The sequence below is a fragment of the Spinacia oleracea genome, chromosome 1, assembly GCF_020520425.1.
Source record: "Spinacia oleracea cultivar Varoflay chromosome 1, BTI_SOV_V1, whole genome shotgun sequence".
Lineage (NCBI taxonomy): Eukaryota > Viridiplantae > Streptophyta > Magnoliopsida > Caryophyllales > Amaranthaceae > Spinacia > Spinacia oleracea.
In genome coordinates, this window is record NC_079487.1 from 59,629,321 (window position 1) to 59,652,601 (window position 23,281).

The 23,281-nt window shown below is 34.3% G+C and overlaps 1 protein-coding gene and 1 long non-coding RNA gene across 2 annotated transcripts; both read right to left on the bottom strand.

Moving 5' to 3' along the window:
• Positions 1-1,307: 1,307 nt before the first annotated feature.
• Positions 1,308-1,694, bottom strand: LOC110804712 (uncharacterized). The gene has a single exon (XM_022010320.1). It carries the CDS (start codon positions 1,692-1,694, stop codon positions 1,308-1,310), a length of 387 nt encoding a protein of 128 aa, XP_021866012.1.
• A 15,761-nt stretch (positions 1,695-17,455) lies between these two features.
• Positions 17,456-21,833, bottom strand: LOC110804705 (uncharacterized). The gene is made up of 5 exons (XR_002537802.2): positions 21,461-21,833; positions 20,580-20,696; positions 18,744-19,025; positions 18,051-18,104; positions 17,456-17,885 (listed from the first exon to the last, which is right to left on the bottom strand). It is a non-coding gene; the product is annotated as an uncharacterized lncRNA (long non-coding RNA).
• Between the last annotated feature and the right edge of the window lie 1,448 nt (positions 21,834-23,281).

Here is a 23,281-nt window from a genome sequence, read left to right on the forward strand (position 1 = left end):
GACTTTGTTGACTACGTTCGTTGCAGGGATTCGAGTCCATTCACGTGACAGGAAATACATCGTAAATATACGACTTCGCTATATCCTTAGTATTTTAAGTCTACAAAACCTCGGATTTGGCGGATAATGCTAAGCCATCAAGCATGCCTTTATCATAAACAATCTAGCTTCCAGAAACTTAGTTCAGACTACCTGGTTTTACAGACATGTCATTTCGTCGATTTCTTTTCTTAACTCCATTTCATTCCTCAATCATATTTCTTTTCGAACTTCATAACATTCATTGATATCGTCAACCTCATAGACAGACTAATTCTCGATAACTTACATTGTAAGATCCCCAAAACTTTATGCAAACTTAGTTTCATCTTTTCGATCACCATAAATCATGTTTTCCACCTAACATTTTGCAAAACCTTAATTCTCTCGCTTAGCTTTCTTTATGGAGATAATCAAGCATTCTTTAAAAAACAATCTCTATAAATGATGCGGAAAGGTATACTGAAAACACCATCAACCTTACTAACTGACTAATTCCTGATTACTTCCTTTGGTATAATCCTCAGAACTCCATATGTAACCTTAATTTCATATTTTCACCATAAATCATGTTTGGTCTCGATCACATAATATTTTTTGCATCACTTTTTAAGATTCTAGCTTAGCTTCCTTAACATATATGAAAATACACTTAGGTACTTACAACCACAAACAATCATTATGAAGGGTGCGGAAAAATAACCCATAAATTATAGCTTAAACGCTTTAAGCCTTTAATAACCTTGAGTTAAGTGATGATTTTCCATTTATGAAATATAAACTCATACTCTTTTGTACTCTTAAATACAAACTCATGCTCTTTCGATACTCTAACAATCAACCTTAAATAATTCATAAACATAAAAGTTCCTTAAAACAGTTCATATCCACAAAATCATGCTTTTATTAATTCTTTCATAAACTTTACTTCCTTGAGGACACCAATGATTCTTAAACATTTCATAACACGTCCTTGACAAAATATCTATGACATGATTCAAATCTAAAACAGGAAACTTAGGTTCAAACGTACATAAGAACTAAATTGAAATAGTATCAGCGTTGGCGTCATCTTCTTCTTCCTTATCAGCTCTCATCATGTAAGCTTTTCCAGATATTGGTGGTCGTGGTGGATCATGATTAACCCTAGAATTGTTGTTGTTTCGTTCATGATTGGTCGAGGTTGCTCTTCCAGTATCTGTGGGAGGTGGTTTAGGGCAGTCCCTGACAAAATGATCTTTTCCTCCACATCGATAACACGTCTTCGTTCATGCACGACATTCACTTTCATTATGGTTTCTCTTTCCACACTTAGCACACCATACACTACGAGCTGCTCTATCATTATAACCTTGGTCTCTTCTATAATTATGGTTTCCTTGGTTTGGCCTTTTAGCTCCTCCATGGTTTTGATTATCATTCTTCCTTTTATCACCAACGTTTTGCGCTTCTCGAAGTAATACAACTCGTTCAACATTAACTGCAATATCAACCATATCTTGATAGGAAGTAAACCTTTGAGTAGCCAACCTATCTTGGTACTTCAAATGAAGACCTCGCTCAAAATGGTTCATCCTAGATTGTTCTGTCGATACCAGCTCCGGTGCAAATCTTGACAATTCCATGAACTTGTTTGCATATTCCATAACGCTCATTGTTCCTTGTTGCAAGTGCAAAAACTCGTCTTCCTTTTGTTTCCTCAGGGATGGTGGATAAAACTTGTCTTTTAATAACTTTTGCAGTTCGGTCCAACCAAATCTAGGCTCATTCTTCCTTTCCTTATTAACTTTCCACCATAAACTTGCTTGACCCGTTAAGTAAAACACGGCGAAATCGACTCTCCATTCCTTAGGACATTGCAAGGTTTCAAACAACTGATCTATGCGGTTAATCCAATCCTCGAATTCAACAGGGTCGGGCTTGCCATCATAAGATGGTCGGTTCAGGGATGAAAACTTCTTGAACATTGACGCATTTTCGTTCGCATTCGTCGATTTCTTTTTCTGAGAATCTTTGATTAATTCAGCTAACATCGTGCTAACGGTTTCTAATCGTTCCATCCTTTCTTTGTGATCTTCGATAGGTTGATCGTCATAGGGATCATCGTGGGCAACATCCTCGTAGATAGTGTCATCGTTGACATGGACGTTGTGCTCGTTGTGAGCTCCATCGTTAATATCGTTAGCAGGCTCGATAGTCGACATTCTGCATAATATACTCGATTAGGAAACATAAACAACAGGAAAATAATCCCTTTTTAGCCCGTTCCTACACTCACACTCATTTCATTTTAACTTAACATGATTTTAACATATTCTTTTTAACTTATTCCTTAAAAATTCTTTGCTTAAAGCCTATTGAATTCTATAACGTGCAAAACCCGTAAGGTTTAGCACTTATGGTCCAGAACCTTGGCTCTGAATACCAAACTGTAACACCCCGACCTCTAATTCACTTAATTAAGCATACTTAGTAGCGGAAACATCTTAATTCGGTCGGGACATTACCTGCCGTAACTCCCTTTTGGGAATTACCAGGCAACTATCAATCATAAGCTATTAAACTCCAAAATTAACATAACAATCCTTTTTAATTCCTTACGAAAAGTATGTAACTTAATCAAAAATCTTTACTTAAACTTGTTACAACTTAACAATAACTTAGGTGAACATAGCTATAGTGAAATCCTCGCCACTACTCGTTTCCATCGTTCCCAGCGATACCTAAAACAGAAAACAAAACGGTGAGCCGAAGACTCAGTTACGAGTTACCCTAGCATCGTAACATCATTTCAATTCATTTTATTTAATAAACAGGGAGAATAGAATATAGTAAAACATTTAATAAATCATCATTTCAGAAGCATCATTTCAGAAATATCATTTCAGGAACATCATTTCATTAATCTCATTTCAGGAACATTATTTCAGGAATATCATTTCAGGAACATCATTTCATGAACATCATTTCAGGAAAATCATTCTTTAACCTTTTTCCTTTTTAAGGTCGTCAGGACTTTACAGGAAAACATGGTAGGACGTCTCCTACGAACAGGGGAACCAGTGCTTCATAACAGGGGGAGCCAGTGCTCCATAACAGGGGAAGCAAATGCTTCTTATCAGGGGGAACCTTGGTTCCATATCAGGGGAAGCCAGTGCTTCTTATCAGGGGGAACCTTGGTTTCATATCAGGGGAAGCCAGTGCTTCTTATCAGGGGGAGCCTGGGCTCCATAACAGGGGAACTTGACCAGTTCTTACACTTTCATTTATCATGTTTACATTTCTTTTAATGGGACATTAATCAGGAAAAACTCATTCATTCAGGATAGTTCAATAAAATCATTAAATCTCGTTATTTCATAAAATCATTTCTTTCAGGAATAATAATTCATTAAATCAGTACTTTGCATAAAGCTGCATTATCGTAAAACAATTCAATCAAATCATACTTGTAATCCCGCAAATCATAAAACATCATTATAAAACATCAATCATTCATAACATCATTCATAGATACATTTCGAAGGGATTGCGGGTACTAGCAATAACCGTTACCTCAACCGTAGTTTTTATACTTCACGTCTGATGGATCGTTCTTCCTGAGCCCCGAGTCCAATTTCTTTCAAAATATTAAATTATTGAATTACTAATACAACGGTTAATAATCTAAAATTAATATTTTATAAATAATAAATTTTATAAGTAATGAATTTATAATTAACGAATTTTAACAAAAAGTGTAATTTTGAATTTTAATGAAAATATTATTATTAAACGAAAATTTAAATCGAAATATATTTTATATTTCATAAGCCGATTTTCATGAAAATAAAACTTAAGTTCCATTTTTTTGTAAATTCCAGCTAGTAATTTATTTTAGTAAAATCAGTAATTAAACCTGAAAAATAATAACGATTTATTAGTGAATAATTATATCGAAAACAAAATTCATAAATATGGATTAATTGAAAATCTGAAAATTCATATGTCTTACCCAAAGCCCAAAGATCTAGAGTTGGGCCAGCTTGTGATTTGGGTTTACTAAAGCAATAAAAGAAGGTCACGTAATTGGGTTTTTGGTTTCCTGGGATTCGACCAAAAGAGAGAGGGGTGCGAAACAGGGGAGGGACGAAGGGGAAGAGAGAGATGGGGGAGGAATAAGGTGGCTGGGCTGGGAGGCGCAGCACCGCGAACCCGCGCCAGAGGAGACGGTGGTGGTGGTTGTTCCGCGGCGGAGAAACAACAAGGGAGGGGAGAATGAGGTCGTGCAAAACAGGGGAATTACAGGGGATGGGGTGTTTTCCGGTCAATTTTGGGCGGGGAAGGGGTGGTTCACGGTCATTGTGGATGGGGATGGGTTGGGGAGGCATCGGAGGTGGTTGCGGAGTGGTGGTGCAGCACTGGGTGGCGCGGAAGAGAAACGAAAAGGGGGTGGGGAAACGCGGCACTGCGGGCCGATTTTGGTCGAAGGAAAAGAGAGGAGTTTGAGGTGGTGTTAGGCGACAGTAGTGGTGATGATAGGGTGGTAGGGAGTGGCGGGTAATGATGGTGGTCAGTTGTTGTTGGTGGTGGTCACGGTGGCTCGAATCAGAGAACACAAGGGAATGAGAGTTTCAGTTTGTGAATTGATTTTGGGTTGGGAAACAAAATGGAAATTGGATGTCTGATTTTAAAACCAAGAAGTGTGAAGGAGAAGATGCATAGCTTGGGGTCCAAGGATCTGTATTTGGACTGAATTTGAGGGAAGGAAGGAAGTATTGACTTCCTGTTTTGTACGTGGAGAGCAAGGGAAGAGAGCAAAAATGGAATTTTTGTTCTTGAGGGGTATTTTCGTAATTTCACAATATTAGGCAAAAATTCAGAAATTGTTGAAATTTTCAGAAATAAAAAATAGAAATGTTAAATTAAAATCAAGTTTTGAAATAATTCTTTATAAAAATATCGTTTAACGAAAAATAAATTTAGTTTCCGGATAAAATAAGAACGTTTCGAAATTATTAAAAATCCGAAATAAATCACGGAATAATTTAAGCTCGTAAATTTGAAATTTAATCATAGAATCTGAAAATTAATAAATCGTGTAATAATATTAAAAATTCAAGCGAAATAAAACTTCGTTAATTAAAATAAAGTTCGAAACTAATATTTAAAACGATTTTAAGCTAAATAAAAATAATTAAGCATGATTAATCAAATTTAAAAACTTCGGGGACACCAAAACACTAAATACTTTTAGAGTCCCTAGCTTCAGAGTCTCCCCATGGGCGACACTAAAGGCAATTTAGAGGCGACTCGCAAAGGTATTTTTGTAGTAGTGTCACAAACCTCTAATTAATTTCATAATCAATTATAGTTAACATGGATTAAATTTTATAAATTTGCAATGAATTAAATGGGTGATTAATTTCGTGGATGTAATTGATTGCAAATTCGTGCGATTATTTGATTATATGTTCACAGGATTTTTCAGCAGTTTTGTCAATAATGGTCGAAATCTTATGTTTTTATAGTGAATTTCGCATGTAAATGACGTTTTAAAATTTTGACAAAAATCAAAGATTTGACGTCGAACCCAGAATTCCCAAATTCGAAGCCTAACTATGACTTTTCGGAGGTTTTAGTTTGTCGAATGCAAACTTAGTAATTTTTATGATGTTAAATTAAATATTTGCGAATCTTGTATGTAAATCTTGAATCTATGATTGACCTACTGTATATGTTTAACAATTTTAAGGTCTAATTTTGTTAATTAATACAACCTAATGTAATTATAATTAATTCGTTGAATTCCAAATAATTTAGATTTTGTTTTGAATTTCATAATTAATTGATAATTTAATTAGGATCCTATGATTAAAAACCACCATAAAATTTGTTAAAATTGAAAATTTTAAAATTTTAATTATGACCTAGATTTTAAACCCTAAGAAAATATGTAATCGGAAATTAATTTCAATAATAAATTTTCGATTTTTCGCCTAAATTTAGTGAAATTAATATGGATTATTAATTTGTCGTTAAATTTAAATATAAAAGTTTTTTATTGTTATAAATCGTTCACAAACTTGCACGCACGAAACAATAGAAGTTAAGTGTTACCCTTACGGGGTGTTGCATAGTGCGGGCATGCGACGACGAGCAAGGGAGCTCGTCGCCCATGCGGTACTAGGCAACGAGCATGCGCGCGCGGGCATGGGCCTGTGTGGTGTGTGATGTGCGAGTGATCGAGCATGGCGACGAGCGTCAAGCGCAAGGCAAGAGGCAGGCCAGCAGCACAACGAGCAAGGGAGCTCGCGTGTCGCTGCACCAAGCCCCCTGCCCAGCGCACAGCAGCATGCACAACGCTGGCTGTTGCGTTGCTCGTTGTGATGCATCACTCGACCAGCGACAAGCAGGCCATGGGTGCTGCACTTGTGCACGCGGCCCATGGGTGTTGCGGTGTGGCTTGCTTGGGCGAGGCGTGGGCTTCGGCCTACGGCCTTGCCTTGACACGTTGGGTCGTTCGTTTAATTTTCGATTGAGCGTCAATTTTAATTAAATTTTGTAATTTTAATTTTTCTCGGAATTTAATTTTGATTAATTTAAATATTATAAATTATTTTATACTAATTATTTTAATAAAATTAAAACCTTGGTAAAATTATAATTAATTAATTTTAATCAACTGAAAATAATATAAAGGGATTTAAAATTGTTTTATGTGAGCTTTAAATTTTAATTAAATTTGTAAGTTTCCGGTTGGACTAGGAAATACAATTTTATGTTTAAAATTTGTAAAGCATGTAAATTCTTGGTTTTAGTGGGAGCTTTTAGTCATCAAACTCTTGATTAGGTCTTTATTCCTTTAAGGTTAAGACAACTAGATTAGAACTAATAAGGTTGAATAATTTGTAGATTGTTGGAACCTTGATTAGTTGATGCAAATGTTTATGTGATGCATAATTTTTCTACTAACTTGCTATGTGGGCCATTCATTGATAAATGAATGGATGAATGGTATATTGTAAATGTATTATAACAGCACCTATATTGTATACAAGAATGATGGTATAATACATTAATAATCTTGTAAAATAGCGTTTTTATGGGAGCTGTGAATTTGATTATGATTTTAATTAAATCCTATATTTGATTAAAAAAATTATTTTATACTTCCTAATTGCCTGCATTGCTGATAATTTTGGGATATAATTCCCAAATTTGTGGTCTCTAGTGGTTCCTTGTACTAATTAGGTCCCTCGTCTTGTATGTATCAGTGGGTTTCTTTACTATGTGGTTTGATCTACAAATTAGTTTTCTACGGGTTATGTGGGACAAGAAACTTCAGACAATTGTGAGCAATGAGTTCGCATGTTAAACTCTGAGTTCAATGATATAGCAGAGAATGGGGGTTTAGACCTTTATCCTCATTACTTACAAACTCAAACTGATGAAGTTAACGAATAGATATATGATAGAATAAACAAAGGTGTTTACAGATGTGAGTTTGCCACAAAGCAAGAACCATATGATCAAGTCAATACTTTTTTGAATTTGAATTTGTGGTCCATTATGTTTTGTTGTTCCGGTGTTGCAACCAGGTGTCCTGCAGACTTCTAATGATGCCTGTTTATGATTCAATTTCCTAGGTTGTTGACAAACTGTATGAAGCACTGGACAAATGCAAAGATACACTGACTGAAGCAAATATACGTTTATTTGTAACTCTAGTTCGGTTTGATGAGGTAAAATGACTGCGTAGTAGTGGATTCATTAGTGCTAGTCTTACTGTTCAGGAAATTCAGTTTTCCAAAACCATGTTTCAGAAGTCATCCGTAATCGGCATTGGTTAAGTTTACAAATTTGTATACTTTCTGAAAGTTCAATATTCACTCATTTTCTGAAAAACAGGGCATTGAATCCCTGGTCCAATGTGTTTATGTGGGCTATGTATGATCTCAAGTGTTCCTAAAGAATCTTAACCAGTGTCTAGGTCTCTGGGAAAACTTGCTAATGATCCTCTTTAGTTTCTATGGTACAGGCTTCTATTAGAATACGGTTGAATGAAATATCACTTACATTGTTCTATAGTAACTTTTTTAATATTTAGGTCTTATAAAATCTCTACTATACGCCATTTTTGAGGGGACCAGGGGGGAAGATCTATTTTACAACCTAATAAGCTCCTTAAGAGCAGTACAACCTAATAAGCTCCTTAAGAGTAGTACAACCTAATAAGCTCAAGTGCATGACTCTAAGATCGGAGACTCTACGTAGAGTGTCTCCTTAAAACCATAACATCCTGCAAATGTCAAATTCACGTCCTGTAATTCATAAAAGTTTTGGAAGTTACCAACTTAGTTTCCAACTATTTCATGTTTCAGAGAGGATGATTTACTAATGACAGAACTCTTAAACTTGGGATTTATAGGATTTTTGTCACTTCTAAATATAGTTGGAAGTAAGAACTGAGTCTTTGTTTCAGTATTCATGTGCTACTTACCTGTTCACATAAAATCTTGAGCTTCTTTGGTAAACTAAATTCCTCACAAGGGTTATCAGTCTCCTATTGTCGTTCGGGTGATTAATACTACGTACTGTATAAGATATAACATAGAAGATAGAAGATGGGGGTACCTGTTTCCAAGGAGGGAATGAAGGTGGAGAATAAGGTGTTCCTCTTGAATGGAAAAGGCGCCTCGCTTAAGGTCAGGGCGGAGATAATTAATCCAGCGAAGGTGGCAGCTCTTACCGCATCTTTGGAGGCCAGCATTCCTAGCAATGTCACTCCAACAACCTTGCCCATTCCTCAACGTGTAATTCATAAGTTTGTCGTCTTCTTCAGGTGATCATAACCCTTTCCTCATTTTCAGAGGAATGTTCTTAATCATACTAGTATTATTGGTATTGCACTTGCTACTTTTCTCTTTCGGATCCTTAACCATTATATTCATATGGTCCCTGATGCTAGGTCCTCTCATAATTGATTGCACTTATTCTTTCTGTTTCTGATCAATCTTGCTGATCAACTTATTCTTATTTGGACGTACTTGGTATATATATGAATATGATTATCATAAAGTACCACCAGGCCCCAAATATAAAAATTAAAAATAAAACAAAGTGTAATCTAAGTGAGAACAAAAAAATAAAAGAAAAAGATAAAAAGAGAAACTAGAAGAGGCTAGAGGTAGCTAATTATGGAGTTAATAATAAACAAAAAGCTAAAAGAAGCTAGCGTGTGTATAAGGATGGATGGAAAGGGATCGAGCGGAAGGGATATATGAAGAGCTATACTAGTTCTATGTCATTGATAGTAAAATGTTTTGTCAAACAACAAACTTTACTGAACTGAACTTACAACAAACTTTACTAAACTAAAATGGCGTTCTTTTCGGATTACACATTGATAGAACTGGTAACTTTGTACCCTTGTCATTGATAATAAAATGTTTTGTCAAAGTTTGTCATTGATAGAAATGGGACCTTGTGAATTACTAGAAGAATCAGCATGCTACTACTAAGAAATATCAGCATGCGGGACTAAACAAAGTTGATATATCATAACCTCCCCCTAAACCCTAAACAACACATTACTGAACTGAACTTAAATCTGATTAGACCGGCTTATACAAATCATTCACTATATATAACGAATTGCAGATAAAATTAACTTCAACATTAGCCAATCTTTTCTTTTTCATACCACAATAGAAAATACAATAGGGTTTAAGTTCTTCCGAATGAAGTATGACTTTAAGTGACTTGTTTTTAATTTAAGAGAAAACTTCAGAGAGAAATACACACTCCTTCAGTTCATTTCTTTTCTCATATGAATTCTCTGTTGTTCATTAGTAGGCAATGCAGGAGGTACAACCTGTGCACCAGGAATTCTGTGTTGTTCATTAGTAGGCAATGCATTAGGTGGTTTACCCCCTGTAGATGATGGCGTTCTTTACTGATTACAATGATTGAATTCTTTATCCAATTCTGCAGACAAAACTTCTAGCTGAGCTCAGATTATATACTCTGATTCAACACTGAAGTATAGATGTATAATATATGTTATCTTACAGTGTGCAGACGACGCAACTTCTAGTTGAGCTAAACTCCCATTTCTGGCACTGGAACTAAGTCTCTGTATAGATGTATAATATATATTGAGTTTGTTTGCAGAGCACTTTTTGGTTTTCGAACTGAAAAAGGATTTTTGAAGAAAATTAAAATGAGCACCAAGTGGATACAGATACAAGTATGTCCTATGATTTATGTTTATTGCAATTTTTATTTGTTTTTTAAAGTATTCAAAAGTAATTGATATTTTGCCTGTGTAATGTCCTCGGCAAAAGAATGTCATGGATTCTGGATATTATGTCATGAGATACATGAAAGAGGTCATCGACCATAAGCAAACTCGAATATTTGAAGATGTATGTATTTTTCTTTGTTCGATTAAGCCTAGACATTATTATATGCATTGTCACTAATTATGTTAATTTTCTCATTTTGTAGTACTTTCTTGATTGCAATATTCCGAATTACGATCAAGGACAAATTGATGAAGTCAGAGCTTAATGGACGCGTCATGTTCTTCTCGTGTGAATATTGTGATGTATTAATTATGTTTTTCGACTAGAATTTCTCTAGAACGTTTTAATTTTATTTTATTGGTTTGAAATTAAAAGAAGTACTATATGACAAGGATACATCTTTCTGTTTTCTAGTGTGTTTTTATTCTACTGTGTATTTAGGCATTTATGATTTTAAGTTATGCACGAGACAACGAGATGTTTATTTGATATGATAGACATGAAGTTGGATCTTATATATATTCAATTTGATTACTTTGTGTAGGCTCTAAAATATTTTTATATTTTATTACAGGTATTTAATAATTAAAAATTAAAATTAAAAAGAGCCCGACAAAAAATTAAAAATGCACTTAAACAACAGCGCTTTTTAGTTACACGCTATTAATTAATCATAAAATTTCCCGCCATACTGAACCTTTAATAGCGCTTATATATTGAATGCTGCTAAATGAGGTAATAATGACAGCGCTTTTTAAAAGCGCTGTCATTCTTTTAACAGCGCTGCTAATTAACAGCGCTTTAAAAGCGCTGTCTTTCATTGAAAAAAACGCTATTAAAAGCTTATTTTGTTGTATTCCAAAATAACGCTTACTTGGATAACCTTTACATCAATCTAAGTAATAGTTTTTCGCCAAAGAAAGGTGTTACTTGTTGATTCTAAAGGGGTAAGGTACACAAATAATTGAGAGTACATGTTAGTTTTGGTAAAACTCAACTATATAAGTAAGGAGTCCTTTTATGTCGTGGAAACGGGATAGGTTTACCTAATAAGTTCTTAGACGTACCTAGGGGTGTTAATGAGCTGAGCCTGCTCGTGAACTATTCGATGCCCGGCTCGCTAAATCTCGGTCAAAGCTCGGCTCGAGCTCGGATTCGGCTCGAGATCTTAACGAGTTAAGCTTAAGCTATCCTAGGCTTGGCTCGAAAGCTCGTGAACAAGCTCGAGTTGAGTTTTTAAGAGTAATAATTTTTACTAGTTGAGACTAGTTTTGAGTCCCACATTGGTTGATTACAACAAAATGAAAGATTGAGATGCATATAAATTAAACTCATATTACAACAATCATTATTTATTTGGTGCATTTGGATTTTCCTTTGAAATGGGCTTTTTGATTTACCAACTTTTAATGATAATAAAACCAAAAAAACTAAAAGTACATCAAACCATTTCCTCATCAGAGTTCAACTCTTCGTCATTGCATTTTTCTTTCTTATCATCATCATCCACTCATATCCCACACAAAATTTCAATCCATCATCCACTCATATCCCACATATAATTTCCTATAACTCTCGCCAATTAATCGTTGTGCACTCATAATTCGTTTTTCGGCAACTCGAAGCTCGTCAAATAATTCAAGTAAGAGTTGTGTTGGTTGAGATTCTTGAGATAAACACAGTGGGGTATGGAGGGGCGTTTACATTGGTTGAGATGATTAAAAACAATGGGTAATGGGTTATAACTGATTCTTATTCAGAAGGGAAAAGGTAAACGAAAGAAAGGCAAGGGAGAGAGTTCCTGCTTGATGAGTTTGCCATATACCACATTTTTTTGTGGAAGCTCCATTCTCCCAAATCGACAAAAATAAATAAGAGCCTACTAGAATCAGTTATAAAAATAAATGCCTAGTAAAGAGGCTAGATATGTCATATGTGCATCGAATATTATGTTTGGGCCCTACAAAGTTTAATACTTTGGATCTATTTTGGCTTTGAACCTATGTTTTTGAATTGGGCCGGAGTGTAGCCGGAGTATATTTGGGTCTAGTAATCAAATGTTTGATTTGATGTAGAGCCAGCTTCTAACTAAGCTAGTTTTAAAGTTACGAGCTTTTTTTCCATGCTTGAAACTTCGAGCTCGAGCCGAACCGAGCTTAGTTTCGAGTCCGAGCTCGAGCTCAATTTCCAAGGCTCGTCGAGCTTCGAGCTCGAGCCGAGCCTACGGTTGGAAGTATCGAGCTTGAGCCGAGCATGCCTAAGTTCGGTCTCGGCTGGGCTCATTAACACCCCTAGACATACCTATCAACCAAGAGTAGTTTCTAGACTATTAGCAAAGGATTTGCTTACCTAAAATATTTTAGAATTGAGTTAAAATACATAATGTGCTTAATTCTTCAATGATTTAAGGATCTTGAATTCATTTTATTCACACCTGCCGGAACTAAATATTTCGAATAAAATGCCAATGACTTGTTTAAATTGCATGATTGCTTTAATTTTCAAGTTATTACTCATGATAAATGTTTAGACTTTGCATGCTTCAATGTATGTTTTAATTATTGTTTATAATTAAATATCTTTCACTGCAGTAAATCCTTTTAGAAAGGTAATTAATAGTAAATTTCCTCGATTGGTAGTGAATCCAAGAACAATTCACGGAAATGAGAGAAAATGAGCAATTTAAAACGTACATTTATTTTAGCGAATTTTATGGTTGTTTTCTAATATCAAAGTCCAATGGCAAACCAATTGGTGCTTGTGAATTCAAAATACAATGTAGTTTTGAGATCATAAAGAATTGAGTTTAACACTCAGCTTTACCAATGGTTAACAACCTAATATCTTTTATCCATTTAATTCTCGAATGAATCTAGTCCCTAGACATTTGAATAGATCGATACTTAGAGAACTTTAGAAGATTCTAGTAAGATCATCTAGTTGAAACAGAATATTCAACATAAATAAAATGGTAAGAACTTTGTTGGAGGGACATTGGACATATCTAACAAAGTATAAAAGTCAACACTATAGAAGCCAATTATTAAGACTATAAAAAAGGTACAGGAAATAGGAAAACAAGGAACAAATGAAAGGAATTTACGATTCCGTTTCTACCTATAAGTTTATGTTTAAAGAGAAGTGACCTAGCAATCAAACTTCCTTGGTATCATATACAACTTGAGGTTCTTACTTCGGTAATAAGTCAAACAATGGAAGCTAGACTACACTAATGACCTACAAATGGGAAATGAAGCATGGCATTGCTACATTAGTTGTAGGGTCATCTAGTTTGTTTTAAGTCCTTTCAAGGCTGGAACTTAATGTCTATTGTGTTCCATAATCAACATACCTAAATTTCTGTTTTCAAACACAGAAAGACTCAAATCAAGAAAAACAAAAACAATGTTTGTTTGTTTATTTGGATGAAATGGTCATTTACGGGTTGAGTCAATATGCTTAATTAAAACAAACAACTCTTTAAAAATAAGAACTTTACTAGGTTCAAATCAATCTCTTGATCTGAGTTCCACTAACCTTTGAAATGGTTTCTTAGACCATATCAACAAGTTAACATTCAAAAGCTCTATTTTTGATGGACTTTTGAAAGAAGATTGATTTCTAGATCAATTCAAGACAATCTAGTCTTACTTGTTGAAAGTAACAAAAGATATGAACTATTGTTAGAACGCCTAGACAATATAGTTGAAAGCTAAAGAAAGATTTTATGACTTTATTATTTCACATGGTTTTGAGTGAATATGGATTTATTTACTCAAAGTGAATGTTTGAATCTGTTTGGCTAGTTCAAAGATTCATAGAAAAGTATAAAAATGTCCACTTGGCAAGAAATCATAAAGATCTAGGTTAGATCATGTTGATGATTACTTATACCAAGAATGATCATCAATGATTGTGTGTTGTAATTTCACAATCTAGCTCCATAAGATATGGTTTATCTAAATTGGAATGATCGAAGTCAATTATTACTTGATTCGATCAATGATGAATCATAAAGTTTTTTCCCATAATTTCTAAAGAAAATGCTCAACTACCACCAAGCTAAACCAAATTCGTCAAAGCTATTGAAAAGTAATTTCAGAATATCTTTTCACAAAAAAAGAAAAATTATATATATCTAAAGAGTTGCTAAACTCAGTGAGAGCTTAGTGTTTGTTATTCAACAAACTAAGGCCTAAGCATAGATATATGTTTCATTGTGATTTATTCAAATGAGACACAAGGGTATTCTTTCTACCACGAGTTTTTGAGAACATAATGTTTGTTTGCTCGAAATGGTGTCCTTTCGGAGATTCGGTTCCAAAATGACAAGTGGGAGAAAATAGACCTCGAAAGTATTCGAGGCGAACAACAAACATAAACGGACATTCCAGAGGCTTTAGAAGTTCTTCAGAAAATCCGAACACTTATTCTTTTAAGGACTTTAGAAGTGGCTTTAAAGAATATACATCTCTTAGAAGACTTTACAAGTGCTTCAAGGAGGACAGAATATTCAAAGGACTTTCAAGTGTCTGATGATATTCTATTGCTTGATATTCTATACCCAAGTAGGCATAGAGTTCAGGTCACTAAAACTATGAGATTCTTCTATTAGATAGTGAAGAAACCTACAACTTGTAGTCAAACTATTATCATGTAGATTAATGAGTTTGTGACTTGTAAGAAAGCTATGACGAAACCCAGATTCCCTAAAATGGTTAGAGGCTATATATATACTCAAATGTTTTAAATGGTTAGAGGCCATAAAACATACTCAATGTTTTGATGACAAAAATGAAATTTTGTTGATTTGCAAGAATGGTATACATCTATTGGTTGCAAATTGGTTTTAAGGATAAAAACCATCAAACATGGAATTGTGTTCACACACAAAGCTAGATTAGTTGCTAAAGGTTACAAGAAAATTCATGGCGTGGATTGTGTTGAAACCTCATGCATAATCGTAATGCTCAAGTCTATAAATCAAGAAATGATTGCATAGTGGTACATATGGAAATTGGATGACAAAACGAATTCCTCAATCAAATGTTGGAAGAAACTATGTACATGGTGTGTCATAGGATTTGTGGATCCAAATAATGCTTACAATGAATGCTAGCTTATGAAATTCGGGTATGGATTTAAGCAAGCAATTGGGAATTGGAACTGTAGTTTAGTGAAGCTAATAAGTATTTTAGTTTCATAAAATGTACATGATTCTTATAGATATATAAGAAGTTTAGTGGGAGTACGTAAAACTTAATTGGTCCTATGTGTATCACACACATATCTCTCTGTTGTGAAATAACATTCAAATGCTAATGACTTAGATTTGAAATTATTCATCAATGATGGACCAAGGCGAAACTTAGTACATACTGGGTATTAAGATCTATACTCAAAAGATCTTAGAATATTGTTTTGGATTAAGTAATGGCATTTACTAAATCAAACATGAAAGACTCCATTGGAGATATTCGACCCATGTGAATAAATCTAAGTAATGAATGTTTGAACTATGTATAAGCATTTACTAAGTTAAACATCAAAAAATCTAATGAGATTCTTCACCTATATTATATGTCAAAGAGTTTAGCTGGATTCAATATCTACTGAAATTGGATAGCTAAAGTTACATAGAATTCAATTGAGAATAATTCTGCAAAAGAATTTATCATGTTTGATATAATATGAGGATCGCCCAAAATGTATCGTATGGCTTTAGGCATGACGAACATATACCAATCTCTATTGGTCTAAGTAAATATCAACTAGATTGAGATCAAGAAAACTTATGGTACTTGAAAAGGTACATTAGAAATAGTTCTTGATTCAAGGAAATGAAGATATGCTAAATATTGATGCTACGCGCATAAACACTGGCAAATGATCAAGAAAGATCCCTTTGGAGTTAACCATTGGCAAGGACGAGCTACAGAGCATCGTGTTTTGAAATGGCAACATGGATTGAAGACCATGAGTTGTTGCGTGGGAAATTAAACATAATTTATATGTTTAGAGATACAGATGGAGATTCTTTCACATATCTGTGAACTGCTTGGATAAATAAATTCAAACAAATCATCACTAGCAACCTATACAGTTGAAGTAAAAGTAATTATTGCCTAAGAAGCAATGAAACAGAGTTGTTTATGTTAAATAGTTCTTCACTGAACTTGGGTAGATCACATGTCTGTTGGCTTGATGGTTCTTCATTGCAAAATGCGTAGAACCACTCTTGAAGCAAAAAAGAATAGATCACAAAATAAGATTGCATACTCAAAAGATAAAGATCATCCTATCTCGAAAGGAATTCGATGAAAAGGATATTAAGATTGGCAAAGCATGATAACTAAACCTATGCAACAAGTGAAATACAACACTCACATTGTGGCACTGGAAGTCAAACATAGTTTTGAATTCCATTAATTGTTTTAAAGATGGGTTTGAGGCCCATGGTTGTAAAACATTAGGGTTGAACATTTATCATATATGAAATGTATTTTCATATTCCATTTAATCTTGGTTTAGTATTAAATGATGAGTCCTTTCAATTTGACAATATATTCAAGATAGACTGTCAGGACCAGACCTGTGACTAAGAAATGTCTATCAAGTGAACTTCACTACTACAAAAATGGCCTAAGAAATCGGGTAAAACAAGGCAAAGAAACCTCACTTTATACGGTGCCTAGGTAGTAGGTCTCTTAGCATAAGAGACCGAAGTTTTCGCCTGGTTTCTTTGATATATATAAGAAACCAATTTTGATAGAAAACTGGTTTCTTAGATTATTTCCTGTAAATTTAAATACAAAGAATAAGAGACCTAAATGATCAAATACACGGTTTCTTTGACTGAACTAGGAAACCACTTTGTTACAAAGTGCGTTTCCTTTGGTTTTTTTATAGAGACTGTATTTTAAACATCTACGGTTTCTTTGATACTCATGTAGTATGTCTGCAGTCCAAAAACCAGATTTATTAAATATCTGGTTTCTTTCATTTTTTAAAAATCTTTTATAAACTTTTAAATGGCTTACAACCAATAAATTATTAGCATGTAATAAATTTTCAAATTAAATGGTACCTACTAGATTCCATCCAATATTCAAATTGGCTCAATGGTATAATAATAATCCATCAACTCTTTATATATATATGCATAAAAATTCTCTAAACCGACCAATGTACCAACTTCTTGTTTTCCAAAGAAATAAATTAAATAAAACTATTGTAACATAATATTCTCCAAACTTCAATCATAAGTTCAAATCCAAACTACTTAAAATGTATTAACTTGGTGCGAGATTCCCAAAACATTTGTTAGAAAGTTATAATATGCACTAGCTACAAAGATTATTCATGATCAACAAGACATAAGACCATTTCCTTCGTCTTCATCAATCTGATCATTGATAACTTGTTTTTGCTTGAAAAAACATGTAAGTATCCCGTCTCTCGTCAATCATCGCTTGAGAATAAGTGGCAGGAACTTGAGGAAACTACTATATACAAGACATAGATCTACATTTCTTCTTCATTTAGCTCACCATGCTCCTGCAAGTTTAAATCACGAATGCGCACAAGTTAAAGATGGCACGCTAGCTAAAACACGATAAGTAATATAATAACATTCATGTTTACTCAAATAAAAACATGAAATTTCCCAAAAAAAGTGAGCAATAGTCTGTTGTACAGGCGTTCCACCACCTCGAGCATTACCTCCAGTTCGTCCACCATTGATCTCTTTGCGGCTTGAACCATCAGATCAACTCCCTGATAATTTGCAAATATACCAAGATTATTTACCCCTTTACTATATGTTTTGTTCGACTTATTTCAGACAAAATAAGTTCAGATAAATTCAGATATAATTAAGTTATGTTCAGATAAATTCAGTTAAGTTCAGATATAGTCCAGTTATGTTCAGATATGTTAAAAAAAAATAAGTTCAGAAAAAATTAGTTTTTTTCAGACATTTTCACACACAAATAAGTGTATTTCACACAAAATAAGTCTATTTAAGTTTAGATAAGTTCAATTAAGTTAAAATAAGGTCAGATAATATCAGTTCGGACAAAATAAGTAGTCTAATAGAACGGAACTTAAATATAAGTAAATAATAATATATGCAAGGTAGACCTGTAAATTGGAAATTCAGGAGACTGACATTTTGGATTTGCTGCACAAAATTGTTATAGAACCTAACATTTTCAGATTAGTATCGAATTGGTTTAAAAAATTAATCTGTTTTTCTACCTGAAGATCAGTTTCTGGGTATATAATCACCTTCAAAGCTCAAATTTTTGACTGGTTTCAGTTTAACTATTCAGAATTGACGAATTTACCAGCCATATAGAAGGCGGATTCACATAAGCTAAAAGGCATATTATGCCCGTGAAAACAAGTTCTCACCTCAATAGCATCCACAGTGAGGAGCAGAACGATGATTTTCTCTGAGAACTTCTGACGCTCCTCAGCATCACGGGAAACACGGTTACGGTAGGAGAAGTTATGTAACAATGCCCTGAGTTCCTTCAACTTGGTTTTTGCAACGGCAAGCTCTCGAAGGGCACGTAGGGCCTTAGATCTGCGAATAAGGTAAGCCCTGAAGGTCCACTGGATCAAAGCTGCTGCATCATAGGGTGATAGTTCCTTCCTTTTTCCTTTATTATTGGTAGATCTTTTGGCAAAAGCCTATGGAACGGATACAACAAAAGGTTAAGGTAAATTTGTTTGCTATGACCTTTTTCTAATCAAAAGAACGTAGCAACATATAAGGGTAAATAGTTAGAAACTGCACAAGGGACTAGCAACAACTACAGTAAATATTTACAATCAGGAACCTTAATCTAGTAAGCTCCACATGAGATTTCCCTTAAAAAAGAGGAGACACGGTAATACTCTAAAAACATACTCCGTATTAAGAAGCATATGGGCAGTAACAAAATTTCAGAAAGCTACAGCAATGTAGGATCTATCACCACATGATTACTTCTCTGAGATTGCTTCATTGACCCATAATTCTGTGTTACCATATTAGTAAAACATGTATGCAACTGATGGCTTTGAAATAGTATGTTAGTGGCATTAAGTAGATACCTTCTTTAATGTTAATATTACTGTAGCTGTTACATGCTTATTTTTCAGGTTGGTGCTCACCAACTTGAACAAGAATACTCCAACACAATTATGAAATCATAAAGTTCAGCCACCAATTATCAAAACTAAAATAAATGAAAAAAATTAAGTAAAGATTTTTATCAGCTAACCTCTAAGCAAGTGAAGGGGGGTTGAGCATACTCTTTCGACGCATTACATATTTCAAAGAGAAATAGTGCAATTAGGTTTTCTCAGGTGAGAGAAATAGTGCAATGGGGGAAATTTCTTAATTATGTTATATTTATGCTCAGGTGAGAGATTAGTTACTGAATTAACCAAAACCTGAAGTAATATCATTAATGTACAAAATCTTAAAAAGCAGTGACCACACAAAAGTAAAAACTACAAACTTAGTAAAAGGCTAGCAACATACATCAGACGGTGAACTGTAATAATAATGAAAAAATGGAAAGAACGGAAAAGGAAAATAATATTAACAAAATAACAGGCCAGAACCATGAATTGCATTGTTGTGTGAAACGTGTGACTGATGAATAGGAAATTCAAACCTTACTGCATGTGAAAATTTAGGAAAAATTAACACCACTAATCCCAACTATGGGTGATATTCCCATTTTAATCCCAACTAAACATTAATCTGGAATAATCCCAACTATTGCGGTAGTCTTCTCAAAACAGTCTTGTTTACCTGTAAACTTAACAACTGATAATTTTTGTTTTGTTTGAAGTAATTTACTACTCTTCCTCGCCCTATCTTCTCTCTCCTTACTTCACCCCACCTGAACATAAACCAACCCGACCCACCACATTACCTAATTGCAGACTACACACCACTACCACCACAAGAAATGAAAAAAAAATATATATAAAAAAGAGGAAGGGGCTTCAATGGTTGGAGCTCTACAAGTGTAGATGAACTATGTGACTGTGAGCATTATGGGGGCAGACTAGACCGGACAGAGTAAACATCTGCATAAACCAAACATCAAAATCAAACAAAAATCCAAATCAAAATCCAATAAAAATCTATTTGTTGAAGCTGCACAATCAAACAAACATACAAATTAATTACCAAAAAATAATCAATAAAAAAGGAAAGAAAATCCCCAAATCTCTTGCTAGTCTTACCAGAGGCGAGTGAGCGAATTAAAACTCTGTTCATTTATCAGGCGACTTCCACGTAGGAGCAACGATATCCTGGTGATGCAAAGAGGTGCGTGGTTGGGCTAAAAAATTACACAAAAACTGTAATGACAATTGAGAAACACACAATATTAGCCATGCCAATTACACAAGAAATCACAAACAACCGCAATTACACATACCTTTGAAAAACACTGTATCTAAAAGAATTAAATAAAAATTGTAATGACAATTGAGAAACTAACAATAATTGTTTCATTAAAGAAACTTTCCCTGACGATGTTTCGAAAATTCAACAGTAAAATCCAGAATCAAAATTCAATAATATAAATGATTGATTGCAATGAAATTGAGAAAAACTTTAAACATAATGGAAATTGAGAAGTAAAAGCGTTAATGTTACCAAACCAGCTGCAAAAATTGTTGAATTTGATCCAAGTTTAAAACTTTTACTACAAAATTTCTATTTTGTTGGTTCTACTGAATGTTGGCTAGATGATTTCGATTCATGAATTCCAATAGTTATATGAAAATTGGCAGGGGAAGAAAAACTGAAATTGTTTGGAACTGGAAAATGCATTTTAGAGAACGAAGAGGTGTGAGTGATGAGAGATCGAAGGGGTAAAAATCATACAAATTATAAATCCCTATCAATTTCTGCTTCTATTAATCCTAATTTCTTGAATTCTGGAGATGATTTTCCAATTCAAAATTAATAACCGTTTTTTTGCGATTTGCAATTTTTCCAACTTGAAGTCCAAATTACAATACATAATTCATAATCCATAATTGTACAAAAATTATTCAAATACAATTTAACTAGAAATTTTGAATGAAAAATATATTACTAAAATAAAATAACAAACCTTGCTCCGTTGACCACCATTGCCGGCGGTCGAGTCGACCAAGTAGTGTTGTCGCTGGTGCGCCGCGCTAGTGTCCTACCGTGTGTATTAGATCTAACTCCTAATTCCCAAATCACGAACCCTAATTTCCAAAATTTAATCAACTAGCGTAGAAGATAAGTGGTCAACGAACAGAGAAGTCGGTGATTGTGCGCCGGAACAGTTACAGGACAGAGGAGGTAGAGTGGTTGCGTTGTGGTGCACGGGGGCCCGGGGGGGGGGGCGATGAGAGGACAGAGGAGGTAGTGGCGATTAGCTATGGTGAGAGGAAAGAGAAAATATCTTTGAAAATGTTAGGGAAGATGCGTGGTTTTGGGGTGCAGTTCCCTCACGACATTTTCTAAACTTTTTGTTTTTTTAAAAAAGAAAATAAGTAGTCAACCCAAAAGGCAAAAAGAAAAAAATTACAACATAATTAAATTAAAAAAATAAAACTAACAATTTTATATAACATGTATTATATGAGTAAGAAACTGGATTAGAAAGATCTCCGGTTTCTTTGATTCTTTCTAAATATAATATTACTCCCTCCGTCCCAGATTAGTTGTTACACTTTCCTTTTTCGTGCGTCCCAGATTAGTTGTTACACTTCTAAATTAGGAATGACCCCACAATTATTATATTGTCTCTCTCTTCCCACTAAATCTTTTTTGTCCCCACACCCTCTCTCATTCAATTAAAAAAATACCCCACTAACTCCTATTACATCTACTTTTTCAATAAAATAATAATTGATAACCACACTACTACTTATCGCATTAAACTGTGTGTCCAGGAGAGTGTAAAAACTATTCTGGGATAGAGGGAGTATCTAAGAAACCATATAGTTCAGGTATGAGGTTTCTTATATTTTTTCTAAGAAACCACACTTCTAAGATAATTGGTTCCTTTATCTAAGAAACCTAATAAGTGACTTATGCGGTGCCCTGCCAATGGTTCCTCAACCCATTTTTATAGTAGTGCTTGAATGTCAAAAGTTGAAAATGGTCCCTGGTCGGAAGTTTTCTATAAAGGTGGACGCATAGAAAACGCTAGACGACTAGAATGCAAGATGACTAGTAGTTCTGTTTCTTGAACTATGTGGACATGACAATGTCGCAATCATTTGCATAGATACTTACTTGAGAAGATTAGTATCGGACAGACCTATGAAACTTTACTGTAAGAGATGAAAATCTGTCATAAGTAAATTTCATCACAATATTAGACACTAATCCTCAATACCTGAGTGATTTGAGATTACGTGTTTGAGAACTGGTTACTTTGACGTTGTCAAGCGTCGCACCGTAAAAGGAGACTATAACGGTAACGCTCAGGTAATCACCTATCAAACAAAGTCTAACCTCAATATCACAAGATTGGGATTGTCCTCCCATAAATCGGGATGAGATGCCGAAAGTTGTACAAGGTCACTCGGAGAGCTAGAAACTGAAAAATGCATGGCCATGCTCAGATGAATCATAGGCTATGATTATCTGTATATTTGATCAATTGAACTCTGAAACCGAGAAACACCTCTGGACATAATAAGGATGACTACTCTTACCTTATGTTCATGAGCAGGCATCAAGCTACAAAGGAATTAGGAAATGCACACTTGTCCCTAAGGACAAGTGGGAGACTGAAGGAAATAATGCCCTTGGTCCAAATATGCATTTAATGATAAGTCTAATAAATGTGGTTCAGTATTAATTAACAAGTTAATAATTCAGTGAGATCAAGTGAACTGAATGCCTAGCTAGAGGTTGCATCAGTTCAAGTGGAATTAATAATATTAATCCA